We start from the raw sequence: 14,304 nt of genomic DNA on the forward strand, positions 1-14,304 counted from the left end.
CCAATAACCCAGTCACAAAATGGCGTTGTACTCTACCGAGGAAATGTACTAAACTCATCATAGCGCCATGGTGGTAAAACTACATAAGTCTCATAACATTTGGAGACTTAATCACATCCGGCACCAAACATATCCCAGGAGAAAATCAACTGAGGTCAAACATATTATTATTCTGCAACCCGTCGTTAGTCAGTGAAATGTACTTGTAAATAGTACCGGTGGCAGGTGACAAGCTGTCAAAGTCATGTGGCGTATAGCTCCGCTTCTGACAGCGGAAGGGCGGTTTTGTTCCTGCTCGGAATATCCGAGTCGCTTAGAGAAAGCCGGTAGGTCAGAACAAGCCAAGTCCTTCACCTAGCACCTATGGCCATTTATTCCGTAGTAACAAACAGCGCAACGGTCATTGTCTCTGTAATAACGTTTTCGCTTTTTGTCGTGACATCCAATTACACTTTTTAGATACGGGTTTTCTGGAGTTAACGTTTTGACAGAATGCTTCAGTCTTGTGTCCGACGAAGAGGTCTATTCTTTTAATTTGGAAGACATCTCTCGCACAACAGCAGGTGAAAAATGTCGGTTTAGGGGGAGTTTTCAGAAACACATGATAAGCACTCGTTATGTGGTGTCACCAATCCATGAATCCATTAAGCATGTAAAAATCTTTTTGATTAGCATTTTGGAAGTTGGTGAATAATTAGCAAGTAAAGGACAGTTAATCCTATTATGTCTTCTCGTACTTGTAAGTATTGACCCCTAAATACACACCACGTTTGGCTGATGCAGTCTGTTGTGAAATTACATTGTCAGCTGAGAGATAGAGTCAATTTGCACTAAAAATGGATCGGATTTGAGTTGTCGAAATGCGGAATAGAGGGATGTCGGATTAGAGAGGGGCAAATTCGGAGGTAACTTTGGCAGAAAATAACTTCTTTTTTATTTATTTCGGATTTGAAACCCATCATGACCCTTTATGTACCAGTTGGTCAGTGCTACCAGAGTCGCACTGGCCACTTCATCTCATGTCTCAAACTGACAAACCGTGATTTATATTCCGTACGTCTCAAAGGGCGATAACCCAGTACACACACGCACTGTTATGCTTACATCTAACCTGAAAGTACTTGTCACCTATAAGTGTTATATTTTCCAGGGGCCGTAGGGTATGTAAGTGGTGAAAGCACTCGCTGGTCACACCGAAGACACGGGTTCGATTTCTCAGCTCTGTTCAATTGTGAAAACCATTTCCGGTACACCCCGCCTTCTAATTGCAGGAATAATGCTAAAGACGGCGTAAAACTATACTCACTCACTCATGTTTTCATGTTCTACAAACGCAAAATGTTAAGACAACAGTTTTCAATAGGAAACTAATCAATACCTTTGTGCACCAACTGTCCACATCAAAATGTTGGGCAGTTGCACTGTAATATTTCCCTAACAACACAACAAAGTTGATAGTTGTTACAAAGTCATATGGTTATCACAGATGTAGGGCAAACGCCAGTATTAGACGGAGAAGTGTTCCAAAGCGTTTATCAATTTTAGCTCTTCTGCAGTTATTAAAATGCCTGAACAAAGTGTGTTGTAGACTTATAATTTACACACAGCGACCACATCGTAACCGTTATGTCTTGCTGTAGAGTCAATAAACATTTGCCAGGCGTTAGTGTGCAGGTCAAATTGTGACGTTCGGTGTCTTGCTGCTAAGGTCAAACACATTTCATCAATTAGTATTACTCATATTGCTGTCTGTATCATGCTGTTGTCCCAGACACGGTAGCAATACAACTCTCAGGTGGGTGTGACATATTTCCATAGTGAGTCATCTTTCAATTCTGGATGTGAACTTTCATATCTCGCATCTCAAAGGATTTCTTGATGTCGTCAAGCAGGAAATGCTACATCATAATATATAGTTTTTTTAAGTAAACAGTAAATGCGGATCTTAGTTTTAAATGAATATACATTTGCAGAAAGAAAACTCGACAGCTTCACATTGTTTCATAACCACGGTAAATGTAATTAATATTGGATTCGGCAAGGGTAAACAAAGTAATACCACTGACCTAGACAATAGGGTGTCTACCCGTCTTGCTGTCATAATGTCCAAGGCAATAACGATGACCTATCCGTCTTGTTGTAGCGATGTCCAAGGTAATAACGATGACCTACCCGTCTTGCTGTAGAGATGTCCAAGGCAATAACCATGACCTACCCGTCTTGTTGTAGAGACTTCCAAGGCAATAACCATGACCTACCCCGTCTTGCTGTAGAGACGTGCAGGTAATAACGATGACCTACCTGTCTTACTGTCATAATGTCCAAGGCAATAACTATGATTTACCCGTCTTGTAGAGATGTCCAAGGCAATAACGATGACCTACCCGTCTTGCTGTAGAGATGTGCAGGTAATAACGATGACCTACCCGTCTTGCTGTCGAGATGTCCAAGGCAATAACTATGACTTACCCGTCTTGTAGAGATGTCCAAGGCAATAACTATGACTTACCCGTCTTGTTGTCATGATGTCCAAGGCAATAACAATTACCTACCCGTCTTGCTTTCATGTTATACAAATCAAAACGGTGACCTACCCGTCTTGCTGTCGTTATGTCCAAGGCAATAACGGTGAACATGAAGAGGACCTCAACTGTCTTCGTCAGAGTAAACATCTGTATATGGTGGCGGACGGCGCTTGGAGAGGAGAGGAGGCTGGCTCATCCCAGATGACGGCGTCAACTCACGTATCTGTAACATACCATCATCATCATCATCATCATCATCATCATCATCAGACCCGTGAAGACCCGGGATAGAATATGTCTTCAGCAACCCATGCTTGCCACGAAAGGCGACTGTGTTTGTCGTGAGAGGCGACGGACTATTTCGGGTGGTCAGACTCGCTCACTTGGTTGACACATGTCATAGGTTCCCAACTGCGCTGATCGATGCTCATGCTGTTGATCACAGGATCGTCTGGTCCAGACGTGATTATTTACAGACCGCAGTCATATAGCAAGGGTGCAACGTGAAACTAAACTAATTCACTCGCTTATCATCATCATTTGAGCGCACAACAGTCGCGTTCAATTATGAGACTAATAGCAAGTAAATAATGGACATGGTACCTTTACAATATATTTCATGGCAATGGTGTGTGACATCAAGCAGGTGAGGTGTGTGTCGTGACATCAGGCAGGTGAGGTGTGTGTCGTGACATCAGGCAGGGGAGGTGTGTGTCGTGACATCAGGCAGGTGTGGTGTGTGTCGTGACATCAGGCAGGTGAAGTGTGTGTCGTGACATCAAGCAGGTGACATGTGTGTCGTGACATCAGGTAGGTGAAGTGTGTGTCGTGACATCAAGCAGGTGAGGTGTGTGTCGTGACATCAGGCAGGTGAGGTGCGTGTCGTTACATCACGCAGGTAAGGTGTGTGTCGTGACACTAGGCCGGAGAGGTATGTGTCGAGACATCCAACAGGTGAGGTGTGTGTCGTGACATCATGCAGGTTAGGTGTGTGTCGTGACATCACACAGGTGACATGTGTGTCGTGACATCAGGCAGGTGAGATGTGTGTCGTGCCATCAAGCAGATGAGATGTGTGTCGTGACATCAGGCAGGTGACATGTGTGTCGTGACATCAGGCAGGTGACATGTGTGTTGTGCCATCAAGCAGGTGAGATGTGTTTCGTGACATCAGGCAGGTGACATGAGTGTCGTGACACTAGGCAGGTGAGGTGTGTGTCGTGACATCAGGCAGGTGAGGTGTGTGTAGTGACACTAGGCAGGAGAGGTGTGTCGTGGTATCAAGCATGTGACGGCTATGTCGTGATATCAGACAGGTGGTGCGATTGGCATGATATCAAACAAGTATGGCGTGTGCCTTGAAATCGAGCAGGTAAAGTAATGGGCATGACACGGAGCATGAGGTATATTGGGCAACACGTGGTAGGTAGGTGCCTGGTGAGAGATGCAGCAAAATGGTAGGGTGGTGGAGATTAAATCCAACAGGACAGGTGAACGGCAGGTGAGAGTCTTTGAGTGTCATTTATGACACAACCAACAAAAGGCGCCATCTTAGTCAAAATATCACAATGGTCGCGTGAACATATTAAAACTGGTATTAAAGAAATAGAAACTGCTTTACGTGCATTTTCTTGAAATCGTTTTGAGGAGGACTGACACATTAACTCAATGAACTGGGACTTGTAGATTGTCTGGAAAACAAAGCTCCTTTCACACCAGAAGACGTCTCAATAAATCATTCATTGCACTTTAATTCTCCAGTCGCTACTCGCCCTTGAATAAGACACCTCCTACGAGTCAAGCGACAGAGATGGGTGAGAGGCAGACACAGAGATGCACGTACAACTGTAGCTGTTTTTTTATACAGAAACAAAGATGCAATAGAAGAAATTGATTTTATCATTTTTATCTTGGGAGTTGTTTGTATCAGCATAAAAATATCAATTTTTGAGCACTTGTCTCACGATGCGCTGCCCTTTGATAAATCATATGTCTGAATCTTGAACGCAAACACCCAGGGTCGGGGTAACATTCATTCTGAACGGTATTCAGCGTGGTGGGTCTTTGGGTTAGCCTGGGTGACAACAGGGATGGTTTCAAGTTTACAGTTGTCAACTTTCTTTTTATTCCGAGCAGTTTTCCATTAGCTACCGCATTCTGTGATAATATTTCAGAAGTTTTGACGTGCTATCAAGCATTCTGTTTTTGTGAAGATATCTTGTTCAGAAGTTATCAAAGTTACAACATTCAGTGACTCAGCAAAGTTCCCATACACTCAGAAAAAGGTTGTATGGGACACATGGTGGGACACAGTAATTCTAACGCGTTAGTGACAAAAATGAAAATCCTGTGTAATTCCTTATTTTGTCTTATCTTTTTCAGTTTGAAGGGGTGGGGGAGGTGAATAATTGACTACCCTTTGCATACGTGTATTACGGGAGCCATGAGTGCGGCAGGATGCACCCTGATACAAGAACTGAAGCAGTATTTTCTCATATCGAAATGGATATCAATTATTAGAGTGAATTAAGCCAGGTAATTGGAAGGCAGATTACATAATTTACTTATCATGTCACCAATCTTTTCTTAACACACGAGTTGTTGCTTTTCTACCAGAAAACTGTCTGCCAACTGGATAACCCGATCCGTGGTAATGGTTAAAACGATCAATGATAAGTAAGACTGTGTTTGCTTTTCTGATGCATAAATATCTGAAACTAATGGTTATTTTTTATGTTTCAGGTCCATCACTCACATTCTCCACCACTTTTTCGAAGTTAAATGATGAATGTAGGTGTAACGATCAAGAGTAAAAAAATTCTCCTCCTGGTCACATATCACCGGAAATGGCAGTTATCTCGGCCTTGTGGGTTGCAGCCAGACATTTCCGAGTGTACAGTTCTTTCTTTTATACCACTAACCAATCTGTTTTATCAATATGCTGGACACTGATGGATGGTTCATCGCTAGGTTCGACAAAACAGACCATGTAACATGCTGAAGGCACACATCCAGAAAAGCTTTTCCTATGAAACAAATTTACAGCCAATGCTATCTGCTAGATACCTTACTTGCACTTACCTACATATTTAACCGAATCCCATGTGATGAGTGTGACGGTGTCGATTCTGATTCCGGTAGCACGGATTGAGAATGTGAACTGTTGGTAGTGACATGGAACAGATAAGGTGCTTGTGGTGACATTGGGCATGTGAGGTGTTTGTGGTGACATTGGACAGGTGAGGTGTTTGTGGTGACATTGGACAGGTGAGGTGCTTGTGGTGACATTGGACAGGTGCGGTGTTTGTGGTGACATTGGACAGGTTATGTGTTTGTGGTGACATTGGACAGGAGAGGCGTTTTGGTGACATTGGACAGGTGTGGTGACTTCGAGATGATAAAGAGTTCGTGGAGAAACCGAGCAGGTAAGATGGGTGTGGTGTCATAGAGCTGGTTAGTTTCTTGTCGTGACACTTGGCATTTGAGACTATGAAAGTGATTCGTGCAGGTGAGACTATGGGGTGACATCGTAAAGAAAGTGAGATGTATGGAGTAATGTTGAGCAGATAAGGTGCATAATGTGACATCGAGCACGTGACACATAATAGGTAACATCGAGCAGGTGAGCTGTTTGTGGTGACATCTTGCATGTGTTATATAAGAAATGATTTCGAGCAGGTGAGCTGTTTGTGGTGACATCTTGCATGTGTTATATAAGAAATGATTTCGAACAGGTGAGCTGTTTGTGTTGACATCTTGCATGTGTTATATAAGAAATGATTTCGAACAGGTGAGCTGTTTGTGGTGACATCTTGAATGTGTTATATAAGAAATGATTTCGAGCAGGTGAGGTGTTTGTGGGGACATTGCTATATAAGAGGTGATACAGAGTAGGCGAGGTGTATGGCATGACATTAAACACAGATGAAGGAAGGCATGAAGGAAGGCTTGACGTGACGTCCAGCATACAATTCATAACCTATGTATATGTAACACTTTCAAATGTATGACTAGTTCCGAAAAGTTTGTAAAATATGTGTTCGCGGTGCCTTTAAATCTAAGCACTGAACTTACACGAAAGAGATGTAATTCACTGTCATATGAATCCGGCAAATAACTGTCTTCGAAAAGAGTACCTCAATTTGAAACTTAAAAATTTTAAATCCAACCTTGTGTCCTTGATCCAAATAAAACCCGTAAAAGTAGGCGTGCACGTCAGTTTTAACTAAATCAATTTTAAATTGCAACATTCCCACTAGACTGACCACGTAAATGACGCCGTCGTTAATCAAATAACAGTTTGTCAAAGCATCGCCAGAAAACAGCGTGTTCCTCAAATCACCGTAGCATAACCCGATCTATTCTGAAGGTGTTTTGAGGGTAATTTCTCTGGCGCTCGATTGACCCCAATCGACAGTAAACGATGCCTTTTAGGTTCATGCTCTCTAATATAAGGATTCATTACGTTGATGTGTTCCCTTCCACATTTTTATGTAAAATATATAACTGGTTAAATCTAAATTCGTGTCAGGCGAGGATGCAGGACCAAGATGGCAGTTAACTGTAAGGTGTCTGGAAAAGGGGTGGAGTGTCGCCCTGTCCCCTCTCTGGATCGATTAGTTGGGGTAGCTTCAAAGTAAGCATAGTCTTTCCCTATAAGAAAAAGGGACATAATGTTCAATGATAATAACAACAAGTATGTCTTTTGTATCCCGGCAAAAGTAAGTCGACACATAGATGGTATTGATATGAGTAATAAGAATAATAGTGTGTAGTGGCTATTTCGGTTTGCGTTATCAAATGTTTAAGAAATATTTTAAGGGATCACCAACATATTGCTATGACAGTATCATGTTGAACAGTGCTGTAGGTCTGACATCATGCTTCTGTTACGATTCAGCAGAGGGTAAGCACTGTATTCAGACTAGGAGTCACAAGTAACGCTGAAGCCATCCACAGAAGCTCAGGGTAATCCGGCTTACCACTGACATTCCTGGAGGCCTTTTCATATCTCTCAGAGGACATGCGCATGTCAGTATAATTCAACATTACATCAAAACAAGCCGTTGTGTAAACACCATTTTGTCCATCTCTGATATACAGCAGATGCCTATTTTCGACGCTTCACCATTTTACTGCTGAGAGCATATTATTATCACTGACCTTAATGCTGTTGATATTTATTATCCTGCCATCGCAGTCGTACTGGTATTGAATTTTGTAAAGCTACTCAACTGTGCTATATCATTACTTTGCTCTTGTTTCTTTTGATTTTCAGATGTAGTTAATTTCAAAATAGAATTGGTAATTGTATAACATTTTTTTGGTGTTTGTTGGTTTCACAACGATTTCTGTTGCGTACAGATTGTTGTCTTTAATGTGTTGTTTCAATCTGGACACAGACACGTAACAGGCTCTGTAATTCGGACGTAAAAGAACATTTGAAATAATCGATTCATCTCTGAATGAATGCTTTTCAACTACGTATGTGTGAAATTACAAGAAACGTTTTGAAATGCGTTTGTGTGTTGCCCTAAAGGCATGAAATCATGAAATGAACCGTGCACGGGCAGTTTAAACTCTCTCATCACAATTCGTTTCATTATGCGCGAAAAAATACATTAGCGTTTCGGCTGCAAATTACCATGTATTGCTCGTACCACAACGGAGCAATTATGCATATTTCCTGTGTTTTAGATCATTACGTGATCAGCGAGCACGGTCGCTTTTCACAAACCTATTGCTGGGCCATGCACGACGATCCTACAGTTTCAAGTCCACATCGTAAATACGAATGCCTCATGGCCTAAACCTCCGATTGATCAAGTGGAAAATGTGTTTACGTGCGCAACTTGCGAAAGACGAACTTAAATTGCCATGTGAGAGAGCTACCCTGGCAACACCACATGTCAGTGGCATCGAGATCAGCACAATGTAAGACTATTCAAGAAGACGAACTTGCCATCTGAGAGCTACCTTGACAACACCATACGTCAGTGACATCGGTCAGCGCAGTGTAAGACTATTCGAGTAGACGAACCTGCCACGTGAGAGTTACCTTGGCAACACCATACGTCAGTGACATCGGTCAGCGCAGTGTAAGACTATTCGAGTAGACGAACCTGCCACGTGAGAGTTACCTTGGCAACACCATACGTCAGTGTCATCGGTCAGCGCAGTGTAAGACTATTCGAGTAGACGAACCTGCCACGTGAGAGTTACCTTGGCAACACCATACGTCAGTGACATCGGTCAGCGCAGTGTAAGACTATTCGAGTAGACGAACCTGCCACGTGAGAGTTACCTTGGCAACACCATACGTCAGTGACATCGGTCAGCGCAGTGTAAGACTAATCACGTGTCTTCTTTGGTTGGCACACGCTACTTACTAATGCTTCGAACTTTCATTCGATGCGTTTCCTCGCGATTAAATAAATACGCATTTGACGATAAGCGGTGCACTGTGTACTTGGTGATGAAGTGTTTTGCCAAGATGTTAGAAATATTGTTTACTTATATCATTACGGTACGTTATATTTTTGTTTTGTTTTGTTTTGTTTTATAGTGGACTATTACGCTCCACTGTCTTATAGTGTCATGTTAACCATCCTTGTTTTATTGTGTTATGCATGTGGATGTAGTTGTATAGTGGATAATTACATGCATTTTGAATAAGGTACAAAATGACAAGCATTTTATATCCTATTAAACTGTGATATATTATCTGAGCAATCGACCATCTTGGCGAAAGCATGAATGTTAGTGGACATCTCAATGGTAACCTGTGAGAATCAAACTATCTTGCTGTTTTTCTTGTTCTTCCTTGCTGTTAGTTAGGTTGCCGCGGTGTAATTCCCTTTCTTAATATTCACAGGGAGTACATTTGAACGTTTTGTCAAAATCTATTTATTGGAATGCGAGGCAAATCTTTTCGAAGCCATCGTAACATATTGCAGACGACACACACACAAATTTTTTTTAGAGTTATCTCCCTTCTACCGATTTGCATTCACAAAACATCGGTAACCTCCGTCCATGAAGTGTGGTTCAATGTTATTAGAGATAAAGAAGTACTTCTACGAAGTACCGAATGAGTTGCCAGCAGGGTATGTTGCAGTGTACTTCGCTTGTAAGTAGGGTACATTGGAAATAATAAAAGAACGTTTAGCCAATCAGAAAACAACATTTATGTGTGAGGTAAGATAACATGTAATAACCAGGCGATGTTGAAGCTTCACAGATATTTTCAACCTGTCGGGCTGTTACGAGTGTGTATTTTCTGTATGTTTTGTTATTAATTAAGTAATAATTATTATTGGGTCACACCGTTTAGTGTTTTGAATAATTATTATGATGGGTCACATTTCGTATAATAGATGGTCAGCACTTTTAGGATCTTGGCAGCAGGCTTTCCGGAAGTACTTTAGAGTAACCTCCTCTTGAGTTTGTTTTGATTATTTGCTGACTTCGAGGACACTACTCGAGGGCATTCCATGTTAGTGGCGATGGTCGTAAGTCCTCGAAAGTTCTTGAAACTATGACAGTTTATATAAATTCTAGTTGCCGTGTGAGACGGACACGGACACTCATTACTGGAGTATACATCATCAATATCCGTCAACGTCTGATCTACTGCAGTCTGACCACTCGCTGAGGTACATTCTGCATAACTGTTTCTCTCTCGCACTAAGACTTTGGTGAGTTTGCTATATATTTTGTGACCCATTGCCGTAGGTTTTATTTCATTTGTATTGTATTTGAAATCGGTATTGTGAAATTGACTTGTGACTTTGTATAACTTGCTCTATTTGCTAATAATACAATATTTGAATGTTTTAGATTTGTCTTTGTTCTGTTTTGCTGGTTCATAGGGGATTTCTTACACCTTTTCAGGGCAAATTCTTAACCGTAACAACACGTAAAACATGGCTTGCCACATGGTTTTACTATGCTTACCTTAGAGACGTACGATCACCTTTATGCTTTGTGAGGCTCAGGTCACAACGGTGCTGCAGTCAGCTAAATGACTCAAAGTGTAGTCCAATACCCTTAATATTGCACGATCTACAGATATGGCACCACCCAGTTAGTCGCTCGCAGGTTCGCATGTAGCCGTTCTAAAGCATGACTCATATAGGCGCCTTATACATCTTACTGTGTTAATTCAATATCTCTTGTACTGCAGCGCTCTATGGGTTGTGTGACTACAAGGTGGCATATGGACTGTGCTGTTGCTACGGCAGCAGAAAATAACTATAATCCAATCTGGCCAAGAACTCAATGTTTATATGGCCCATCAAGTCGGGATGTCACCCTGTATGGTCAGCGCTCGTATGATGAAGTCAATATTTGGTTCGTTATGCACACCGAGCACTGCCACGTAATTGTGTTTGATGTCGGTATTATCGTTCTCATAACGTGTGTGTTTACGAATGAATTGTTTGACGAGAAATGTTTTCTTCGTTCTGACAGTTCGGTCAATATTGCCAATCAGTTGTACGCATATAACCAAATATTACCATTTAGACGGCATTGTCGTTGACTTTCATGGTATAACTGCATGCATAACTAATTTGATTTATATTCTCGACTGCAACCGAAACGTTTGACAATTCATGTGTTTCATGAAAATTGAAATCTTTGATGTGAGAATACCATGCTCACGTGTCTGCGGCAACGCTTTTTCAGTTGCGAAAGTCCAAGGACACTAAAGCGATTATTGGCCCCGAAAAACCGATCATACAACGAAAACGTTTCAGAAAACGTTATTAGAATTATCACTTGAAGCAATATTTGCATTGAACTTTACCAACACGTTCGTGTTTGCGCTTGTGACACGAAATGTGGATACAATGCTGACACGCGTACAGGAGTAGTCTCATTTTAGAAGTCATCACGATGTAGCTCCTGTTAACTCTTGACTTGCTTTTTCATGTGTTTTGGGGTATCACGACGAAATGGCAGTGATTTCTTATGATTAATTGGTTTGCTGCTTTTGTGGTAATATTTTGATACAAAGTTTTAGTTTGAGATGCAAAGAAGCCGTTTGGCCGCAACTTGCCTGTATATTTTTCTACGGACGTATCTGCCTTTCCCCGTCTACATCGCCTGCACTTAAGCTATATACTGTATTTTACATATACACATATTCCGAAACATATCTGAAATCCTAATACACATTTCAAAGATTATAAAACACACAGTTGCATCTGTTCTGAAACATGTCTGAAATCTAAATACACCGACACATGCTCTTAAACATGTCTGAAATGTATTCTGACGCATATTCTGAAACAATTCTCAACTACACCTGTTTTAAAATATGGGTTGAAACGTCTCAATACACCGATACATGTGTTGAAACAAGTCTAAAATCCAAATACACATTTCTAAATGATAGTGACCTGTGAAGGTCCGGGATAGAATAGACCTTCAGCAGCAACCTGTGCTTGCCCTAAAAGGCGACTATGCATGATGTAAGAGGCGACTAACGGTATCGGGTGGTCAGGCTCGCTGATTTGGTTGACACATGCCATCGGTTCCAAATTTCGCAGATCGATGCTCATACTGTTGATCACTGGATTGTCTGGTCCGGTCTCGATTATTTACAGACCGTCGCCATATAGCTGGAATATATGGAGTGCGGCGTAAAACTAAGCTCACTCACTGTAAATGATCGTACATCTAGATATAACCACAGTCAACACTAATGAAGCGATATGACATTCACGGTAGTTCGGTTAGCATTATGGTCGATCTTGAAAACTGTATGCTGAATAGGCCATGTATACTAACATAGCATATTGGTGTTTAACATTTACACTTCAAACTACGACAACGCTACAGTGTTAAACAATGTTGAGGTGACACACATGGGATTTCAACGAGAAGATGAAACGAGACGAGGACCGAATATGATCTAACATAAGATTTGGGTTTTTTTTACATACACGTATATCCATGCGGTAACTACAGCTGACCAGGGATTTGAGTTTTATGCTTTTATGTGCTTTCATCGACTTCAGTTTATCTGAGCATGTCCACAGTGGACTGGGAGCACGTGCTATTCGGCGCGGAACTGTTGTTTGCGTGTTAGCCACCATTATTTGTGCTGTGGAACCGGCACCATATAATGTGATATAATAACTAATCTATTTTACACATTTGACACTGCATTTCAACTCGTGTCTTCGACTGAGCTTACACTTTAATAAACGGCCCATGATCGGCAATCCATGAGGAGGACTGCAATCTTGATTAAGTTAACTGGGTAGTTACGGGTGAATGCCATTCTGTGTTTAACGAGATCATGGTTTAAGAGATTACAAATACAATTTCAATTACAAAAACACACTCAGTTTAAAAAGACTTCTCTAGGGAACTACTGTAAACCTGGCTAGCTATTCTCGAACGTTCGTAGCCCTACGAACTTCTAAGGCCTGTTCTTAACACATTGGGTACGATGAAAGTTACGAATTCTTAGGGCTACGAACTTTTCGAGAATAAGAGCCCTGTTTCGCAGAAAGTTTGGAGCAAGTTCACGAATGTTTTCATGACTTTTCATGTCAGTTTTATTCTGGTACACATTTGCGCATGTTATTGTGGTTTAACGGATATAAGTTGACTTGTCAAACCCTCTTTTTGAGTAGTGCCTTCCGCTACGAAGGTAGCATTTAGGCGTGATTGAGAGATTTAAGTCAATACTTGATATTAAGCGAATGTTACGGACATTCCGACCTCAGTAACGCCATATCTTGGATATCAACATGACATTACGGATAATTGGCACTACGGCTATTAACGACATTTTATCAATATGTGTGTTTGCATGCGGTGCCGATGGAGTAATATTACTCACAGTTATCAGTCCAAACGAGTCAAGTTGTCGTAATTCATGTTCGTGAATGCCGATGTTCCCCTTATAGTCCGGTTGACAGACAGGTGAACCAACAGGTGACAGACAGGTGACACCATTCAATCAGCATCGACAGAAATCTATACTGTCGCATGTCTAGCACATGATACAATATGGAGGCGGTCGTGTGCAGAACGTCGACGTTCAAATTGGTATATCTTTGTCACCTTATCCTAGTTTATGCATCATCTGTGTGCTCCAGCATGTTACGGAAACTATACGTGGAGGAATGCATTGAAGCCATTCAATGTCATCATTGTTGACCGAATGGGGAGTAGCCTTACAAAGCGGGTGGACTCGGGTACCCTTTGGTATAGGCTGGTAAATGGACATCATCGATGAAGAAAACCAATACGATAGAAAAACAGGTCCATTTATTACAGTCGCAAACTCATAATCATAAAATTCCTCTAAAAGGCGGACTTCACTTTCGGGTACTGACTATTTCATGTGCATGTGTGTCTTACTCGTGCAGATCCGGGTTACAATTGATCTTCAGTGATCCACACTTGCCGCAGGAGGCGAGTTACTGGATCTGGTGGTCCAGTTCGATGATTTGGTTGACACATGGCATAGATCGATGATGCTGATCACTGGAATGTCTGTACCAGCCTCAGATCTTTACATTCCGCCGTCATATATCTTTTGTAATATTGCCATGCGCAGCATTAAACAAACAACAAACAAAAGCATTTACTTGGAGTCAAGACCAAACGCCGTATTTGATCTGCAAAAGATTCGCACGATGGGGAGTTGCACTCAGGTATCATTATTCTTGCTTATAATACATACTATTGTTTGAAATGCTTTGTTTGTTTTTCAACCCTATGATAGAAAAGCGTTATTTTTCATTTGAGTCAATAG

General features: G+C 41.5%; 1 protein-coding gene across 1 annotated transcript in view; it reads right to left on the reverse strand.

Moving 5' to 3' along the window:
- LOC137284546 (uncharacterized) overlaps positions 1–14,304 on the reverse strand; it is a 44,035-nt gene that overhangs the window by 13,937 nt on the left and 15,794 nt on the right. The window contains exon 2 of the mRNA XM_067816389.1: positions 2,595–2,748. Within this exon, the coding sequence (XP_067672490.1) occupies positions 2,595–2,672 (78 nt within the window). The 5' untranslated portion in view covers positions 2,673–2,748. The remainder of the gene's footprint in view (positions 1–2,594; positions 2,749–14,304) is intronic.

This window comes from Haliotis asinina, chromosome 5, assembly GCF_037392515.1.
Source record: "Haliotis asinina isolate JCU_RB_2024 chromosome 5, JCU_Hal_asi_v2, whole genome shotgun sequence".
Classification (NCBI taxonomy): Eukaryota; Metazoa; Mollusca; class Gastropoda; order Lepetellida; family Haliotidae; genus Haliotis; species Haliotis asinina.